This window comes from Mya arenaria, chromosome 7 (assembly GCF_026914265.1).
Source record: "Mya arenaria isolate MELC-2E11 chromosome 7, ASM2691426v1".
NCBI lineage: Eukaryota > Metazoa > Mollusca > Bivalvia > Myida > Myidae > Mya > Mya arenaria.
In genome coordinates this window covers 59,485,279-59,505,686 of record NC_069128.1, presented here as the reverse complement: position 1 = coordinate 59,505,686, position 20,408 = coordinate 59,485,279, and the positions used below count along the sequence as shown (strand labels likewise).

Sequence of the window (20,408 nt, the reverse complement as noted above, 5' to 3'; positions counted from 1 at the left end):
ATCCCCATAAGGGTTTACCTCGTGGCTTCTCATATAGACACTCGGTACTAAATAGTTTGGTATAAACTAGTTACTCTAATAAGACAACGCTTTTTGTGTTGGAAAGATGTTAAATTCTAACTTGTTTATATGCAATAACATGCGCTTAAATAACAAAAAGAAGGCTGCCATTTGTACGACAGGTTTAATGATATTGACGGCAATGACATTTGTATGTGTTTTGTATTTATCACACAAAGAAACAAACGTTTTAAAGCAAAAACAGCCTGAATCTGACAAAACACGAAAAACAAACGCTCAGTTGATATATACTTAAACATTTTTCCAATTCTTTATTTGTATCTATCAGACTATGTCTTATAAATTATTTAAACCAAGTTCATTTTCAAATCGTTTAACTGCGGGGGTTGTTTAAACGTTTATATACATATTATAGAACTGGTGGTATTATATAGATTCATACATGTTTTAGTCTTCATTGGGAATCATGATAAAATAACCCTTAAACTTCGCACTCCATGAGATGTTATTCCAATTGATTGACTGTGTTATTACCTGAGAAATAAAGGCCAAAACTACAAGACAACATTAACACTACTTGAAAAGACGGTAATCATCTTTGAAACATAAATATAGGTTTAAAATCAAAAACGGTAAAAATTCACTTGTAATTTGTTAACTTATTTCAATGTTGAACAGAATACTGATAGCTCGAAAAGGGGGGTTATCATTTACTTGCAAAGGGAGATAAGAAGTATTTGTAACATAAAGTACGTGGGAAGTAGACTTATTCATTTTTGAGATTTTTTGCGAGCACATCTAACAAAGTAAGTGAAAATTTATTTGTTTTTTGGTAAAGATGTATTTAATGACGTCGTACAATTTTCTAGGGGTGTTTTAAATGCCATTCAAAATTAATCATCGTCAACTTTCGTATTCCTACTACATATAATGGAGTTTGTATACACGTACGATTTAATGCCTGTATGGGTTATAACTAATTACTTTCGTTTCCGGACTATTTACAATATTGACTGCTTGAATTTGAAAATATATGATATTTTGCCCGACCTTAATAAACTTGACTCACGCGATCACATGTACATTTTTACAAACAATATACTGCGTTGTGCATGATTGTGTGTTCATCACCAACTCACCCTAGCTCTGTCTCAGAAGTCTGCTCTGCGTGTTAGGAGAAAATAAATAAAAGTCTAGCTAGCTCTGTATTGTATGTCCAGACAGTTCAACTATTTTGATTCAAGGCTTTTAGTGTAGCAAGTTAGACTCTGTGTAATATTATTTGACTTTGCTTGGCTTGCAAAGTTGTATTCTACATATTTTGTACATTGCTACTATTTCGTACATTGCTACTATTTCTAAAAGTAATGGCACATATATTTTACAATGTATCATTTCAAATTTTAAAGGATCACTTAATGCAAGCTTAAACAGTGTGTGAATACCACGTGATATATTGCGTCATAAATGCTACGTCGGAAGCCAATATTTTGCTTAGAATGAAGACTTTAAACAAAGATAACTTCACTTTTTTTCACCATTTTAAATGAAACATAGCGCAGTCTACGCCGCTGACGAAGCCCCGCCTTTGGTCTTTACCAGAGGTTGATTGAGAGTTTAGTTTCTTAAAACACTTCGACAAACCTTTTCACAATACGGCCGTCTGACGTAGCGCTGTCAAATCATTACTTTTGAAACAGGTTTGTCGAATTGTTTGAGGGAACTTATCACCTTATCAAACTTTGGTAATAAAATGGTGTAGTAAAAGAAAAGTTATCTTTGATTTAAGTCTTTATTTTAAGCAAAATGTTGCCTTCCGACGTAGCATATATGACGTAATTTATCACGTATTATACACACACTGTTAAAAGCAGTTAAAATAAACAAAAGATTATTTGAATTTGTTTGACATTGCCTGACTTTGCTATACTTTGCCTGACTTTGCTTCACGTTGATTGACTTTGCTACACGTTGATTGACTTTGCTGCACGTTGATTGACTTTGCTGCACGTTGATTGACTTTGCTGCACGTTGATTGACTTTGCTAGACGTTGATTGACTTTGCTGCACGTTGATTGACTTTGCTAGACGTTGATTGACTTTGCTATACTTTGCCTGACTTTGCTGCACGTTGATTGACTTTGCTACACGTTGACCGACTTTGCTGCACGTTGACTGACTTTGCTGCACGTTTATTGACTTTGCTACACGTTGACCGACTTTGCTGCACGTTGATTGACTTTACTACACGTTGATTGACTTTGCTGCACGTTGATTGACTTTGCTATACTTTGCCTGACTTTGCTGCACGTTGATTGACTTTGCTACACGTTGACCGACTTTGCTACACGTTGCCTGACTTTGCTACACGTTGATTGACTTTGCTACACGTTGATTGACTTTGCTGCACGTTGACTGACTTTGCTACACGTTGATTGACTTTGCTACACGTTGCCTGACTTTGCTACACGTTGATTGACTTTGCTACACGTTGATTGACTTTGCTACACGTTGATTGACTTTGCTACACGTTGATTGACTTTGCTACACGTTTAATGACTTTGCTACACGTTGATTGACTTTGCTACACGTTGACTGACTTTGCTGCACGTTGATTGACTTTGCTACACGTTGATTGACTTTGCTACACGTTGATTGACTTTGCTGCACGTTGATTGACTTTGCTAGACGTTGATTGACTTTGCTACACGTTAATTGACTTTGCTGCACGTTTAATGACTTTGCTACACGTTGATTGACTTTGCTACACGTTGACTGACTTTGCTACACGTTGACTGACTTTGCTACACGTTGACTGACTTTGCTACACGTTGATTGGCTTTGCTACACGTTGACTGACTTTGCTACACGTTGATTGACTTTGCTGCACGTTGACTGACTTTGCTGCACGTTGACTGACTTTGCTGCACGTTGACTGACTTTGCTACACGTTGACTGACTTTGCTGCACGTTGACTGACTTTGCTACACGTTGATTAACTTTGCTGCACGTTGAGTGACTTTGCTGCACGTTGACTGACTTTGCTACACGTTGACTGACTTTGCTGCACGTTGACTGACTTTGCTACACGTTGACTGACTTTGCTGCACGTTGATTGACTTTGCTACACGTTGATTGACTTTGCTGCACGTTGACTGACTTTGCTACACGTTGATTGACTTTGCTACACGTTGCCTGACTTTGCTACACGTTGATTGACTTTGCTACACGTTGATTGACTTTGCTACACGTTGACTGACTTTGCTACACGTTGATTGACTTTGCTACACGTTGATTGACTTTGCTGCACGTTTATTGACTTTGCTACACGTTGACTGATTTTGCTACACGTTGACTGATTTTGCTGCACGTTGACTGACTTTGCTACACGTTGACTGACTTTGCTACACGTTGATTGACTTTGCTACACGTTGACTGATTTTGCTACACGTTGATTGACTTTGCTACACGTTGACTGACTTTGCTACACGTTGATTGACTATGCTACACGTTGACTGACTTTGCTACACGTTGATTGACTTTGCTACACGTTGCCTGACTTTGCTACACGTTGACTGACTTTGCTACACGTTGACTGACTTTGCTACACGTTGATTGACTTTGCTACACGTTGACTGATTTTGCTAGACGTTGACTGACTTTGCTACACGTTGACTGACTTTGCTACACGTTGACTGATTTTGCTGCACGTTGATTGACTTTGCTACACGTTGACTGATTTTGCTGCACGTTGACTGACTTTGCTACACGTTGATTGACTTTGCTACACGTTGATTGACTTTGCTGCACGTTGACTGATTTTGCTGCACGTTGACTGACTTTGCTACACGTTGACCGACTTTGCTACACGTTGACTGACTTTGCTGCACGTTGACTGATTTTGCTACACGTTGACTGATTTTGCTACACGTTGACTGATTTTGCTGCACGTTGATTGACTTTGCTACACGTTGACTGATTTTGCTACACGTTGATTGACTTTGCTACACGTTGACTGACTTTGCTACACGTTGATTGACTTTGCTACACGTTGACTGACTTTGCTACACGTTGATTGACTTTGCTACACGTTGACTGACTTTGTTACACGTTGACTGACTTTGCTACACGTTGACTGACTTTGTTACACGTTGATTGACTTTGCTACACGTTGACTGATTTTGCTACACGTTGACTGACTTTGCTGCACGTTGACTGACTTTGCTACACGTTGACTGATTTTGCTGCACGTTGATTGACTTTGCTGCACGTTGACTGATTTTGCTACACGTTGACTGATTTTGCTACACGTTGACTGATTTTGCTACACGTTGACTGAATTTGCTACACGTTGACTGATTTTGCTGCACGTTGACTGATTTTGCTACACGTTGACTGATTTTGCTGCACGTTGACTGATTTTGCTGCACGTTGACTGATTTTGCTACACGTTGACTGATTTTGCTGCACGTTGATTGACTTTGCTACACGTTGACTGACTTTGCTACACGTTGATTGACTTTGCTACACGTTGATTGACTTTGCTACACGTTGACTGACTTTGCTACACGTTGATTGACTTTGCTACACGTTGACTGATTTTGCTGCACGTTGACTGATTTTGCTGCACGTTGACTGATTTTGCTGCACGTTGATTGACTTTGCTTCACGTTGATTGACTTTGCTACACGTTGACTGACTTTGCTACACGTTGACTGATTTTGCTGCACGTTGACTGACTTTGCTGCACGTTTATTGACTTTGCTACACGTTGACTGATTTTGCTACACGTTGACTGACTTTGCTACACGTTGACTGATTTTGCTGCACGTTGACTGATTTTGCTACACGTTGACTGATTTTGCTGCACGTTGACTGATTTTGCTACACGTTGACTGATTTTGCTACACGTTGACTGATTTTGCTGCACGACTGATTTTGCTGCACGTTGACTGATTTTGCTGCACGTTGACTGATTTTGCTGCACGTTGACTGATTTTGCTACACGTTGACTGATTTTGCTACACGTTGACTGATTTTGCTGCACGTTGACTGATTTTGCTACACGTTGACTGATTTTGCTGCACGTTGACTGATTTTGCTACACGTTGACTGATTTTGCTGCACGTTGACTGACTTTGCTGCACGTTTATTGACTTTGCTACACGTTGACTGATTTTGCTACACGTTGACTGACTTTGCTACACGTTGACTGATTTTGCTACACGTTGACTGACTTTGCTACACGTTGACTGATTTTGCTACACGTTGACTGATTTTGCTACACGTTGACTGACTTTGCTACACGTTGACTGATTTTGCTACACGTTGACTGATTTTGCTGCACGTTGACTGAATTTGCTACACGTTGACTGATTTTGCTGCACGTTGACTGATTTTGCTACACGTTGACTGATTTTGCTGCACGTTGACTGATTTTGCTGCACGTTGACTGATTTTGCTACACGTTGACTGATTTTGCTGCACGTTGACTGACTTTGCTACACGTTGACTGACTTTGCTACACGTTGATTGACTTTGCTACACGTTGATTGACTTTGCTACACGTTGACTGACTTTGCTACACGTTGATTGACTTTGCTACACGTTGACTGATTTTGCTGCACGTTGACTGATTTTGCTGCACGTTGACTGATTTTGCTGCACGTTGATTGACTTTGCTTCACGTTGATTGACTTTGCTACACGTTGACTGACTTTGCTACACGTTGACTGACTTTGCTGCACGTTGACTGACTTTGCTGCACGTTGATTGACTTTGCTACACGTTGACTGACTTTGCTACACGTTGATTGACTTTGCTGCACGTTGACTGACTTTGCTACACGTTGACTGACTTTGCTGCACGTTGACTGACTTTGCTACACGTTGACTGACTTTGCTACACGTTGATTGACTTTGCTACACGTTGACTGATTTTGCTGCACGTTGACTGACTTTGCTACACGTTGATTGACTTTGCTACACGTTGACTGATTTTGCTGCACGTTGACTGACTTTGCTACACGTTGACTGACTTTGCTACACGTTGACTGACTTTGCTACACGTTGATTGACTTTGCTACACGTTGATTGACTTTGCTACACGTTGACTGACTTTGCTACACGTTGACTGACTTTGCTGCACGTTGACTGACTTTGCTGCACGTTGATTGACTTTGCTACACGTTGACTGACTTTGCTACACGTTGATTGACTTTGCTGCACGTTGACTGACTTTCACGTTGATTGACTTTACTACACGTTGACTGATTTTGCTGCACGTTGACTGACTTTGCTACACGTTGACTGACTTTGCTACACGTTGACTGACTTTGCTACACGTTGATTGACTTTGCTACACGTTGATTGACTTTGCTACACGTTGACTGACTTTGCTACACGTTGACTGACTTTGCTGCACGTTGACTGACTTTGCTGCACGTTGATTGACTTTGCTACACGTTGACTGACTTTGCTACACGTTGATTGACTTTGCTGCACGTTGACTGACTTTGCTACACGTTGACTGACTTTGCTGCACGTTGACTGACTTTGCTACACGTTGACTGACTTTGCTACACGTTGACTGACTTTGCTACACGTTGATTGACTTTGCTAGACGTTGAAAACTAAAGATTATCATATGTTCACAACAACAAATAAAACGTTTATTTTCATATATATGATCTAAAATAATATATCATAATTGAATATTAATACATTAGTACATCAACATTATTGTGATCGTTTCTAAACAGCAATAGTGTAAAAATTAATAATGAACTTGGAGTAATTGGTCCGCATACCTTAGTTTCCTGGGTTTTGCTACCTTACATTACTGTAGATTACTGTAATTTCACATATTCTAAATTACATTCTCTATAAATTCTAAATTTCTCCAACATAGATAATATAATACATACATACTACATATTATATAAATGCAAAAAAAAACTGACTTTGCTACACATTGAATGACTTTACAAGACCATAAAAAATACAACAGATGCATTTGCAATAATAAGATCTAAAATAATTTTATTAAAAGCATTATTGAATAATAGAAAAACATAATAAATGTGATCCTTTCAAAATATGGAAGGAAAGTGTAAAATTAGTGGACTAGGGGTAATTGCTCCGCGATTAGTTTAGTTTGCTGGACTTTGCTACCTTGCGGTAATGTAACTGCACACATTTAACACTATATTTGCTATAAATTCTACATTTGTCCAACATAAATAATAAATATTCTAAATATTAAAAATAAAACTGACTTTGCTAGACTTTGCTCGACCTTGCTTGACTTTGATATTGTATCATGCAAATATGCCTTATTCTCGTTCTCATAAAGTCAATTATACTATAAAGACATATTTTTGTAAATATTACTTTTAAGTGTTAATTAATTGACTTTTTTCAAAATAAAACTAACTTTGCTTCAATTTGCTTGACATTGCTTAACTTGTATATTGTATCATGCAAGTATGCGTTATTCTCGTTCTCATAAAGTCATTTATACGACAAAGACATCTTTTTGTGTTAAATATTAATTATAAGTGTTAATAAATTGACTTTGTTCAAAATAAAAATGACTTTGCTTCAATTTGCTTGACTTTGCTAGACTTTGCTTGACTTTGCCTGACTTTGTAGTGTTTAGTAGGACCGCTGCGTGGCAACTAAGTGAGCGCAGATCATGATATACATGTATATATATATATATATATATATATAATGAAACAATTAGTTTATGTAATAGCATGTTAACCAATACTATATCTATCCGTATCTATAAATGTGTCCCCCAGAAACTATTAACTTGGTATTTTCTTCTATCCAATCACCGGCAGGCAAAATCAGCGATGTCATGCGGCCGCTTGACAGAGACCGATAAAGAGCAACTGGAGACATGGATCGGCGGCAGTCCGAAGAAGTTCACGCTCTTGTACAGCTTCACTAACGACGGCTGCGACGTGGCCACATTCCACCAGAAATGCAACAACCAGGGGCCCACGGTCACCGTGCTCTATAACCCAAAGGGGTCTGTCTATGGAGGGTTTGCAAGTGTTGGCTGGGAAAGCTCATATACCTGGTCTGTGGATAATGCCGCCTATCTCTTTCAGCTGAAGTTTTCAGGTTTAAGGAAATGTAATAGGTTTCCGGCAAAACCGGGCTGTAACACTGTGATCTCGAGTCCAGATCATGGGCCTGCGTTTGGTCCTGGGGGTTGTGATTTAAATCCATTCTGCTCAAAAGCGCCGTGTTTGAATGGCATTTTTAAACTTAATGGCAATATGAATACATTTGGCACAAACTTCGACACTGCTGGCCTTCAATCAGCGGATATCAATAACGGCACTATGGACGTCACCGAGCTGGAAGTGTATAAAGTTACAGGTAGGTGAACTGTCTAAATCTATGGATTTGCTATTAATAAATTAATGCGGAATAGTTTTAATCATTTCATGTCCGGAAAAAGTCCTATCATTTATCGATCCATTAAGTTACGAGATTCTGCCAATGTAATTTGACGGAATAAAATATTACTGTGGCTAAACGCGATGTTTAAAACAAATATACTAAATAAACGTTATATTTATAGATAGAAAATGATTGCTTGAACGGTACCCACATAGTAGCAACGATACTCCAAAAATACATATTTACACAGGTAATTTTGTATAAGATTATTTCTTAAATTACGTCTTTTTAAATATATTACAAAGATGGCGTTAGACTCAAGACGGTGGAGACACAGACGGAACAATGCTGCCTGGAGTCCGCGAAGTTTTGGAGGAAAACGCCGGACTGGAACCAAAAGGTGATAGAACATTAAATACTAAGTTTAGCATCTCTGGTTTTCGAAGACACTACTCGAGCAATTTTAATTTCCTTGGTGCTTTCGTCGGCGTGGTACAACAACTATAACCATTGTTATTACTAAAAACTTTTAACAAAACATTCAAATGAAATAGTAGTACAATGGTGCATGTGTTGTCAGAATCAATTCACAATTGTATAGCAAGGGCCATAACTCTGTTTTAATAATTGTAGATTTTATTTCCCTTTTCCGACTGGAAGAACAAACAACAAACTTGCGTTTGGCGTTCTTTTCGCAGCGCTCAAATTTGAACCAACACTTGTGTTTGCTTTGCACATCGGATGTAACGACGTGTGAATGAGTCTCTCCTGGTGGATTGACGGGATGACGGAGAAAATAAATGCCATTAATGAATTGTATTTGAGGCACTAGTATGTGTGTACTGACAAATGTTAAATACTGGTTTCTTTATAACCTAGGTCTCATGAGACGGAGTGTTTTCCGTATAATTGACTGTCAACTCCGTAAATATGATACGACACATCCAACTATATGTAAATCTGTACCAACAAAAACATATTTGTTTTTAATATTGACCAAATCACCTACATCTGAACGTTATGGTGATTTGTTATTTAGCCTAATTCAACCCATTTGATACATATCCAGCTCGCCGAGTTATTATGTAAAGAACTGGGGTGCTACCAGGGCCCGGTGGAATCAGCGCCCGGCGATGTACGTATTCTCTTGCTAGGGCCTGTAGGCTCGGGGAAGTCCGGCTTCGTTAACACTGTCCAGTCGGCCTTTTCCGAAAGGCTCCGACAGATAGCGCAGGTTGGAATCGGCGAGAACAGTTTTACCACGCAGGTTTGCTTAAAATATCAAACGCGATAATATCGATAAACAAATCTACTTCCTTTTATGTCAATGAACCGTTTTACAATGTCTTTTCTGTTTTTAAAAGCGATCTCTTCGAAACCATAAGTTTTGTATTCGAGGGTTAACAAACAACACGGTTATTGTATTCGGCAAATGTAAATGTAATTGTCGAAATTGTGATTGGTAAACCTTTTGATACCTACATTCATGAACGGTAAAACATTCCCATTACTCCAAATCCCAGTACAAGCCCTACAGGCTACGGACAAGGTCAGGCGCCAACCCAAACATCCGGCTTTGTGACATCCCGGGGGTAAGGCGGGGATGGGGCCTAGACGCCACAGAACTGGGATTTCTTCTGGATGGCAACATTCCGGAACATTACACAGTAATTATGGTTTAGTGTAAAATTACCTTTCCGATGAATTACTAAATCAAGCAACTACTGTACACAGAAGTCATGTCACAATTAAAGTTTAATTCTGGTGTTTCCGGTGCTTATTGGAAAGTTCGACCGAAGGTGGTAACGAATTTTTTTATCCATCCCAGTTCCATCCGAGCGTGCATTGCTCGACCCGGAGTCCGGGTTTTGTGTGCAAGCCTCCCCGGGGCCGAGAGGTTCACTGTGTGGCCCTGGTGGTTGATTCAGCACCGGATATGGATGCCGAGACTGCTGATTGGCTGAAGACATTCACACGCATCGTCAATGAGAGAAGTAAGAAATGAAGGCTCTATATATTAGACTGCTATGTATGTTTACCCCCTAATTGACAGTCTTTTTTTTCGTTCCACTACTCCATTAGACTTCGAATCCGACAACGATATTACTGATATGTCTTCCAGTCGGTTAAAGACATGTTGGCAGCGCTCGTTGTGACTCTAGCTTCACGACTCTTAGGCATATAATAATATCACAATGGTTCAGTTTTAGTTTGTTTTCTGATCCTATCCAATGCGGTTATAAAACAAAAGTGTCTTTTTACAGGCATTCCTCTCGCAATTTTGCTGACCAAAATTGACCTTGCATGCCCGACACTGGCCGAGGACCTTTCTGGTGTATTTAAAAGCCAGGTAATTGAAACAAAAGTTAACAAAGCGTCGTCAATATTTGGAGTCCCGAGAAACAATGTCTGGCCCGTGAAAAACTACGAGAACGAGGCTTGCGTTGACGATGACGTCACTATTCTATCGCTACTCGCACTGCAGCGATTGGTCCATTTGGCGGAGGATTACATAGAGGGACAGGAAATCGGTATCACAGAGCGGGATGAGGAGGGAAACGGCAGGGATCACGCTGGGGAAATCGTAGAGTCAGATACTGCATAAGTTAAAGGCGATGAGACTTATTTTATGTTGCGACTGATGTGTTTGCTGATTTGCATGGTAATATTACGGTTTGAATGGTGTAAGGTTCATGAGACTGGCCAGAGCCAGGGTTTCAATGAGTTTTACACTGCATATGAATGTCATTCATTCTCGTACCAATTATACGACGAATCACCTGGACCTTCATGTAGTCATAAAGCATTATTTTTAGGGACTCCATCATACACTGGTTGTATAGAATCTGGTTTGTAGTTTAGTTTAAGTGATTATCATGCTCAAAGATTTTCCAACGCTTGGATACACCTTTCAAAAAAGTGTTTATTAGATGCAATTTTAACACGTTTGATATATGATATTATCAGAGTTTTTGTACTGAATTATAGTATGTAACCCTAACCATATATACATTTATATTGTATATATATATATATATATATATCAAAATCTAACCTTATACATATCCGTATTTAGAACATAGTATCGAACTTCCTTTAAAAAGCGGGGGGAGGGGGTGACATTCACATTGATGAAAGTAACTGTACGTTTCACTCAGTACATTTAAGTCACTATCATTAAAAGAGAAACAATATAAGTGGAGACTGTCTGTTTTTGTTGAGTAGATTATGAAGTTAAGTATAAATTGTTCAAACTTTGTAAAGCAAGGACTCAAGAAACCTATGTGTATAGATGTTTCACCATTACTTTAAGGCAATATTCTGCACTTTCTTTAGGTGATAGTGTATCTTGTCAACCCGAGGGAACACTGTCGACCAAGACTTTTCAAAAAAAACCTATATTTATATAATAAACTCTGTGACCTTTGGTCTTATTTGTTACCTCTTTTCACATTGTTAATTACATAGATGCTGTCATTTTGCCAGCGTAAGTCACACATTCTATGCCCACCTTCTAGCTCGTACTTTCAAAGAAGTTTACATTTTATATTAATAAGCCAACAATCTCAGCTTTATGACAAAAAAAAATAGTTTTATTTCTTTTATCATTAAGAAACTATGTGTTCACGTCAAACAGCATAAATATGCATAATACGCACTAAAATATAATGACAAACACATGTGCGTTTTATTTTACACATTTCAAAAGGGCTTTCACTTCACTAATTTATACCTAATTAACCTAAGCACGGTTGCTGCACTACTCTACCATTTTAAATATTAAGGTATGTGACTCACAATTATGTCAATTTTAGATGCATGGTGACCCCCATAGGATTTCTGTATCATTTGAAAGAGAAAGGAAAGTGTAAAAAATATACCAAACATAATATAACAATTTCTTTTGGCTTTCAAAAATACCAAAATATTTTGTGTAATCCGATTTCTGTTTAACTAAAGAGCCCATGTACAGGCTAATAATACTTGATGAATGAAGTACACTCGGTCATTTTACATTTTATTTGTTGTTGAGTTGTTTTTTTCTAAATTTTCAATAATCACTTAGCAAATAGCTTTCAAGTGATGCTAAACTCGTATGGGTTCACCATCAAAACGTAACATTCCGGTAAAAGTCCTATTCTAACAACACATATCTATTTCCAAAAGTTTTCATTGTGAAACTAAATCTATCAGACTCTTAGTATTGTACTAACATGCTCAAATGAGTGAACATGCGTTGACTGTGTTTTTGCCTTTACTTGATCTTACAATGTAGTCACGTGATTTGTTTTATAAATATTCTCTGAAAAAACTAAGCCGGCCGAGCTCAATATCCTGTTACGCTTTCACTTGTTCTTACAATATTGTCACGTGATTTGTTTTAATAAATACTCTCTGAATAAAAAATGCACCCGGCCGAGCTCAATATCCTGTTAAGCTTTGTATAAACATTAGCAGGGCCGCACCCTACGTCCAGTTAAGCTTGTACACCTTAATATCAGCGTCCCTACAACCGACCCATAGGTAATCGTCCCTATCAACGGCAACCGAGTAGGGGCCAAACAGCCCCTGGTCCTCTGTGACTACATGGCGCATAAACCGCCCCGTATGGTCAAGCATGTGTATGGCGTGGCCCGCTCCGTCCGCCACGAAGATGTGGCCTCGGGCATCGCAGGCGATTCCCCGCGGCTCGAAGCGTCTTTCCTCTTCACCAGGAGAACCGTTATATTCTGTCTTCAACTCGCCCGTCTTTTTGACAATGATGACCTTCTGTTTTCGGCAGTCAGATACGCAAATGTCGCCGTTGACGTTGACCGCAACCCGAAGCGGGTACATGAACAACTTCCCGTCTGCGCCATATTCATTGATCATCTTCCCGGCTGAATTTAAGCGGACAACTTTATTTCTGTGATTCGGCCTGTAGTCTTGGAACGCAGCTGACTGTGCAAGGCAAATCAATACGTCACCATTTGGCGTCACGGCAAGCCCACGTGGGTTGTAGCCAGGAAACGTCGCAAAATCGTCCAGATTGAAACCAGGACCTGGCTTCCCGACCACTTTCTGCTCGTTGCTTGACATAATCAGTGTCTCGCCATCGCGCCCGATACAGTCGATCGTCCTGGACACCACCTGCGTTTTAACTTTGACCCCGTGCCGGTAAAACAGGTGCGCGTCTGCTGTCCAGCCCAGTGCGATCCATGCGGACCCGTCGTCGGCGGGGCAGACGCTATTGACGGCCTTGAAACTGTTGTCCACGGAAAATGCCGAGAACTCCTCAACCTTTGATAGGAAATAGTTTTAAAACTAGAAAAAGTGAAAACGTATTTAAGGCTTAGGGTTAAAGCATCAAATTCCGTATAATGGTATAAAATTCGCATAAATTAACAATTTATAACAATTAAAGTATGCATTACAATTCTAATTTGCCCTTTTTAATTGGTTTTACCCGGTCTCTAATGTTTAACTTCTACGACACTTCGCTAGATGTTTTCAATTCATTGCAACCTTAATTTAAGCAAATTCTATATCGTCACTTCTAATAAGTTTGTTAACAGTCACCTTAAAATTTTCGGTTGGATCTCTGATCTTCTTCAGCGCGCCAATGAGGTCGCCGACGCCGGCGGAAGTAACGTCATCGCTTGGTATAAAGTCCATCTTTAGGTGAATCATGTCCGAGGGTGTGACAAGGCTCGCCATCTTCTGAAGTTGTTCCGCCAAGTTGTCACGGTTCCATGCGATGTCTGCATCCGACCCGTAACACACCACCTGATGAAATTAAGGTGCTCATCAACTCACGAATAAGAAATTTATTTCCCGGTATATAAATAAAACTATATAATTTACAATTATATCTGCGCGCTACCTCGAAATAATGCGCGTATTCCAATCCATTCGATTGTCTGGAAACAGGATACCGCTAACCTGAATGGCCGTCCGAACGAAGTCGAACTGCACTTTCTGCACTTCATCTTGACATTTGTTGTCGTCTATGCCAGGTTCAATCTGATTGGTTGGATATAGAAAAACTCTTACCTGATTGGCTAAATGAAAAAGGAGTTCAGAGCAAAGTCAACCCATCGCTGATCATATTTGTGTCCGTTCCAGGGGCTTTGTATAACATCGACACAAGACTCGATGCTGTCTCACTCATCCTTCACCTTACTTGATTGAATGAGTGTGTAATTGTGTTGACATTGGCGCTGTTCTATCGCTGATATTTTATACGCGTCGTCCCGACACAGTGTTCTTTCTATACATCTGCTACGACCTGGTTGTTGGCAGATATGTAAAGCTTTTACCTGATTAGCTGAGTGGAGCTGCGTTGAGAAAGAGGTCGTCCTATCGCTTATCATGTGCCTGCGCGTGCCGAGGCGCGCCACCTCGACACAATACTCGTCCTCTACGTCCGCCATCATCTTCCGGCAGAGGTCGTCCACTTTCTCATGGAGCTTCTTTGTCTAAAAACATTCAATATTAAACATTGGTTAAATTATAATGGTAGAATATAACGGTTTCGATACTTGATTTTGTGATACCCTGCAAAAATAACCTTTTTAGCTCTACGGTCTTTCATGAAAACATACGACAATTCGTCCTAAATACAAAGAGGTGCAACGATTATTCAGTGCTAGAAGAGTTATGTCAAGTTTTGGTATTATATATCGAAGACGACACTTCTTTCATTATTGCATCCCACTCCCTAAAGTCACAATGAAAGCTGCACACTCTACCTGGGAGATAATCTCGTCCTTGAGTTTTTCCCGCTCTTTCTCCAGGTGATCGTTATAGAAGGTGATGTCGTTAAGGTGACTGTGGAACTTAGGTAGCATGCCCTGGGCACCCTAAAATCGAATACAACATTATGTTGTTTAAAAAAAGTAAAAGTCGAACGTCTACAACACTAGTTAACGTTTTTGATAGAATATTGTACGTGAGAAGACGATATCTAGTACACAAAGGACAAGGTGTCCGTCCTCTGGGTTGGGCTTGAGCATCTCAGACAGATTTATGGTACCCTCCGCTCAGTACTTTCAGTGCTTTGATTTTATTTATAAAAGGAGCGCCGAAGAGGAAACGCAGAATTGTGGGGGTTTTCTTGTACATGTGTATTTTCGACAGTTGTGAATCAAGTTTGACTTGAATATCTTTAATGACAAAGGTATAAGTTCGCCATGACAAAATGTGTTTATTTTCAAAATGATGTGATACCTTTACAAAAGAATGCATCGCTGCAGCCACACTAGCTGGTCTTCCGTCGCATGCTGCTCGTGAACCGTCACCTTACACCGCAGACGAAGGCACTGGCCGCTTATGTACGTTATTTTTTTCAAGAACTCATTTCATACCTTAAGCATGTCCATGAGGAGAACACGTATTTCTGCCGCCACGTCAGCAAGGTCTTCCGTCGTGTGCTGCTCGTGAACCGTCACTTTACACCGCAGACAGATCGGCACTGAGCATTTCCGGCAGTAGAAGCTCAACTCGTCGCCTAGGAATCAAAAAATACAAAAAAAAATAATATGTGTTTTCATTGGCAATCAACTCGTCTACTAGGAATCAGAATGTATAGAAACCTGTTTCCATTGGCAATCAACTCATCACTTCGGAATCAGAATGTATATAAACCTGCTTCCATTGGCAATCAACTCATCACTTCGGAATCAGAATGTATATAAACCTGTTCCCATTGGCAATCAACTCATCGCTTCGGAATCAGAATGTATATAAACCTGCTTCATCGCTTTGGAATCAGAATGTATATAAACCTGTTTCCATTGGCAATCAACTCATCGCTTTGGAATCAGAATGTATATAAACCTGTTTCCATTGGCAATCAACTCATCGCTTTGGAATCAGAATGTATATAAACCTGTTTCCATTGGCAATCAACTCATCGCTTTGGAATCAGAATGTATATAAACCTGTTTCCATTGGCAATCAACTCATCGTTTTGGAATCAGAATGTATATAAACCTGTTCCCATTGGCAATCAACTCATCGCTTTGGAATCAGAATGTATATAAACCTGTTTCCATTGGCAATCAACTCATCGCTTTGGAATCAGAATGTATATAAACCTGTTTCCATTGGCAATCAACTCATCGCTTTGGGATCAGAATGTATATAAACCTGTTTCCATTGGCAATCAACTCATCGCTTAGGAATCAGAATGTATATAAACCTGTTTCCATTGGCAATCAACTCATCGCTTTGGAATCAGAATGTATATAAACCTGTTTCCATTGGCAATCAACTCATCGCTTTGGAATCAGAATGTATAAAACCTGTTTCCATTGGCAATCAACTCATCGCTTTGGAATCAGAATGTATATAAACCTGTTTCCATTGGCAATCAACTCATCGCTTTGGAATCAGAATGTATAAAACGTACTCCATAAGTAATCATCGCCTAGGAAACAGAATGTACACAAACATAATCAAGCCTATGGGCAGGCGAACTTTTGTCCCCTCATCAAAGACGGAAAGTGCAGTGGTCGAGCGTGTGGGCGAAAGAACCTGTGACCCTTGGGACGACAGACATATGTTCGCATGAATTTAAATAATACATCTGAAATGAAGGCAATGATAATTTACGTTTAGGAGTTCCCTTTGAATTGATGTGAACTCTATGGGAAGCATGCTAATTCATTCTTTGTGAGGCACCGTCTTTTCATAGATGCCCCAAACCACTCGTCCCTGATTATGTGCATCAGTCCTGATTTGCTATGCAAGTTTGCAAACGACGTTTTTTGTCTTCCCTTTGGCAGGATAAAGTATTTTTAACACGGTGCATTAGGGTTCCAATTTGTATGCTTTTCGGCATTTTCGATAAGGGTATTTTTCATCATTTGAAAGTTAACATACTAGTATTCTCCCGTTGTCGGCCTATGCAGAAAAGTGTCGTCCACGTGTGTATACACGGGTGCTCATTTCCGTCAACGCCATTGTGGCATCGATTTCGGCAAAGATCCTTACGCTTACGCTGTTCGATTGAATGTAACGCATCACTATTACAAGACTCAACACGGGCAACAGACAGACGATCACATGAGTGCTCTGTAGTCTGTATACCATTGGTATAGGTGTATGCACTATCGAGGGTAGACCCTCTTGCAGATGTATGCAATCGCTGCCATAAAATAGTCATTTGCGATCGCTATCATATATTATTGTTTTAAGATATACATGAAAAGACGACGCATCTCGAAGAAAGATGTGTTCTGCCTATCCATTAACAGAGATCCGCAAAAAAGAAATGATATTTCATTTTCTGTCGATTGGGTTGTTAATTAATTTAATACGAACGCTCTCCAATAGATTTGTGCGACCATGTAAGAATATGTTCTGATTTGCAAGAACATATTGTTGTGTACAGGTTGTTTTGTCCATGTAAGCTTTCTCGGTCATCAAACATAGCTCAACCAGTATTAATTCAACAAAGCCACTTCATGTATAATGCAGTAATATAGAAATATAATTTCTCTAATTATGACTTTTTCAGTAGAAAGTTAAATAATCTGTCAAAGTTGCAAAATACTGGACTTTCTAGCAGAGGCACGAATTATCTCTGCCTGCATTGTTATTTTGTTACGCCCCTTCAAACAGTAGATCCAGGATTCGCCTCCGTTTTACGTTACGTAAATCGATAACAACTGTACTGTGCCGAAATACCTTTGTGTTTCTCGCAGAACGACTTGCTGGTGACCTGACCTTCACCCGCGTGCGACTTCTCGGTCAAGGACACGAGATGGTGGTCACGTGACGACTTCATCTTGAGATGGCCCCTGCTGCAGTTCGTGCACAGGTTCTGTTCACATTCGATACAGCTCCGCTCCGCCCTTGATCCATCGTCGCAAACCTGCGAACGGCAAAAAAAAACTAACTTTAAACTACATGTAACTACTTTAACAATATTGTCAAACAACAACCCCTTTACGATCTATCGCAGTACTAGCCCCATACTAAAGGCGCTGTATAAGTCCTCAGCTCCACACCGCCACGATCCTGCACTTAAACATCCCAGGGACTACTGACAATGTATACGGTTGTGTTCTACCTGGGGCAAATAACAAATCCTACTCCCGGGTTCTACCCTACGTTTCATCGTCACAAAGATGTGACAAGGAAGTGAATATTGAAATAAGTACAAAATCTTATTTATTCGTATTCTTGGAACATCCTTTGAAACAAGTATAATCTGTTCTGGTTACTAAAACGCTTATGTGGCGTGGGTTAGAAACCCCCAGTCTAATTCATCTCTGGAACACAAACTATAACTAGAACGGTGGTAAGTTTCAAGTTTTTGTTGTTGTTTTTTTTGGTTTGTTTTAATAAAACAACCCAAAGGCATGCTACATCCATGTGATTTACACAAATATTTGAAGGAAAAAAGAAAACTGTAATAAAATGTGTTGCAAAAACAAAGCGACTGCTTGTATGAAAGAAGTAAAGAAAACTGTTTCATTAAACATTCCAAAGGTCGAGATACACCGATTTCACTAAAAAATTTTAGAGTCGTCGTAAAAGAAACTATGATTATACTCTTTTAAACCAACCTACCTCACAAGGACTATTTGCCGCTATTTTGAGTTTCGTCTGCGCGGCTTTGATGTAAAAGTTCGTCTGCAACTCGTCCACACCACTGGAAGGGATGACGCACTCGCACGCGCACAGCGGACATGCGAATTTCTGATTGTGAGCATTCGTCTCCACGTAGTCTTGGAGACATTTCAGGCAAAACGAATGAAAGCAGGGCAGGATTTTCGGCTTTGTGAAGTTTTTGAGGCACAGACTGCATTCGACAGCTTCCTCATTTTCACGGAGGTTCCGCGCGTGCGCTGCACGTGGGGACACTAACTGTGCCGTCATTCTCTTTCAGAATAGAGGGATTTTTTTACTCGCTGAAAAAGTTTTATTAACGCTTCAAAAGACGCACGAATTTAAAAACACACTTCAGTTACTATATAAAACACATGCACACTGATGAATAAACCTTTGTACGTAGTGGACAACATAATATGTAAGAGGTATAAATTAATAATAACATACAAATATATATAGTATAATCAAGTAAAATCTAGACACTTACAATTTCGCGATTTTACTTCATATCCTTCCCCGGTTCATTCAATTAGCACAGTAAAGTTTAAAAAGAGAAACTTTGTTCAATGAAGTTTTGCTGAACCCAGAGAGTAGAACAATGAAGGGAATTCAAGCATGGTAGAAATATTTTAGAAAAACAGCGGTGTATGTATTGAGTTCTTATAGAAGTGAAATTTAATACCAGGGAGAATGCAATAATAATGAAATAGATATAATGCCACTAACAAGTAGGCATAGATTATCAAGAATGATTTCTGTGTATTTCTTTTAAATCTGTTTTTATGAGACAGGGTTACATAATTATTTAGATCTTCTCTTGTTATTTCTGCATCATGTAGTCTACTAGTGGTGTAAATGAGAACCTTGAGCATACGTGTATGTTTTTTTATTCAGATAACAACAATAGAAATCAGGGACACTAGAAATCCAATCTGACATTGAACTATTGCACCATCTTTATTTAAAAGAAATTCTCTTAACACATTCGGAGCTCTTCGGCCATTTTTATCGAAAACAACCTGGGATGTATATGGTAGGTTTACAATGTCAGAAATCGGTTCAGTTTAACTACTCTGCAATTAAGTAGATTGCGTAGTTATTTCAAAAGCAGTTTAACTTAATGACTTTACTATTGGGAATCTTAATTATGTTTGCAATAATACACTGGCAATCAATTTAAACTTAGATCTACAAATACAAGATAAAACACTACATTTAATTTATAATATAATTCAAACAAAATATTCACAAACTTTCTACTGATGTACTGGCATACGTTTTGTTGGACGAGGAGTTTCGAATACTCTTAACAAACTACCAAAGTGCGTATTCGTGAGCCCCAATATTGAGCTTGAGCTCAATCAG

General features: G+C 39.3%; 2 protein-coding genes across 3 annotated transcripts; one reads left to right on the top strand and one right to left on the bottom strand.

Annotated features, from left to right (window-relative positions):
• The first annotated feature begins 473 nt into the window (after nucleotides 1-473).
• On the top strand, nucleotides 474-11,881 carry LOC128239969 (interferon-induced protein 44-like). 2 transcript variants are annotated; one of them, XM_052956441.1, is made up of 7 exons: nucleotides 474-609; nucleotides 7,871-8,417; nucleotides 8,747-8,841; nucleotides 9,511-9,708; nucleotides 9,965-10,108; nucleotides 10,270-10,435; nucleotides 10,706-11,881. In XM_052956441.1, exons 2-7 carry the CDS (start codon nucleotides 7,883-7,885, stop codon nucleotides 11,044-11,046), a joined length of 1,479 nt encoding a protein of 492 aa, XP_052812401.1. In that variant the 5' UTR covers nucleotides 474-609; nucleotides 7,871-7,882; the 3' UTR covers nucleotides 11,047-11,881. The 2 variants fall into 2 exon arrangements, with proteins under 2 accessions (XP_052812401.1, XP_052812402.1); XM_052956442.1 differs by lacking the exon at nucleotides 474-609 and adding an exon at nucleotides 759-827 and having other exon boundaries at nucleotides 10,706-11,879.
• Nucleotides 11,882-12,024: 143 nt separating this feature from the next.
• Nucleotides 12,025-19,737, bottom strand: LOC128239968 (E3 ubiquitin-protein ligase TRIM71-like). Its single transcript, XM_052956440.1, has 8 exons — nucleotides 19,531-19,737; nucleotides 19,002-19,342; nucleotides 18,114-18,300; nucleotides 15,788-15,930; nucleotides 15,173-15,283; nucleotides 14,741-14,899; nucleotides 14,001-14,207; nucleotides 12,025-13,721 (listed from the first exon to the last, which is right to left on the bottom strand). Exons 2-8 carry the CDS (start codon nucleotides 19,308-19,310, stop codon nucleotides 12,909-12,911), a joined length of 1,929 nt encoding a protein of 642 aa, XP_052812400.1. The 5' UTR covers nucleotides 19,311-19,342; nucleotides 19,531-19,737; the 3' UTR covers nucleotides 12,025-12,908.
• Between the last annotated feature and the right edge of the window lie 671 nt (nucleotides 19,738-20,408).

Excerpts from the sequence above, each read along its gene's own strand:
- LOC128239969 (XM_052956441.1), top strand. The coding sequence starts at position 7,883 with ATGTCATGCGGCCGCTTGACAGAGACCGATAAAGAGCAACTGGAGACA. Across the intron at positions 8,418-8,746 it reads GGAAGTGTATAAAGTTACAG|ATGGCGTTAGACTCAAGACG; the intron begins GTAGGTGAACTG and ends TATATTACAAAG. Across the intron at positions 8,842-9,510 it reads CGCCGGACTGGAACCAAAAG|CTCGCCGAGTTATTATGTAA; the intron begins GTGATAGAACAT and ends ATACATATCCAG.
- LOC128239968 (XM_052956440.1), bottom strand. The coding sequence starts at position 19,310 with ATGACGGCACAGTTAGTGTCCCCACGTGCAGCGCACGCGCGGAACCTC. Across the intron at positions 15,284-15,787 it reads TCCTCATGGACATGCTTAAG|GGTGCCCAGGGCATGCTACC; the intron begins GTATGAAATGAG and ends ATTCGATTTTAG. Across the intron at positions 13,722-14,000 it reads ATCCAACCGAAAATTTTAAG|GTTGAGGAGTTCTCGGCATT; the intron begins GTGACTGTTAAC and ends TTCCTATCAAAG.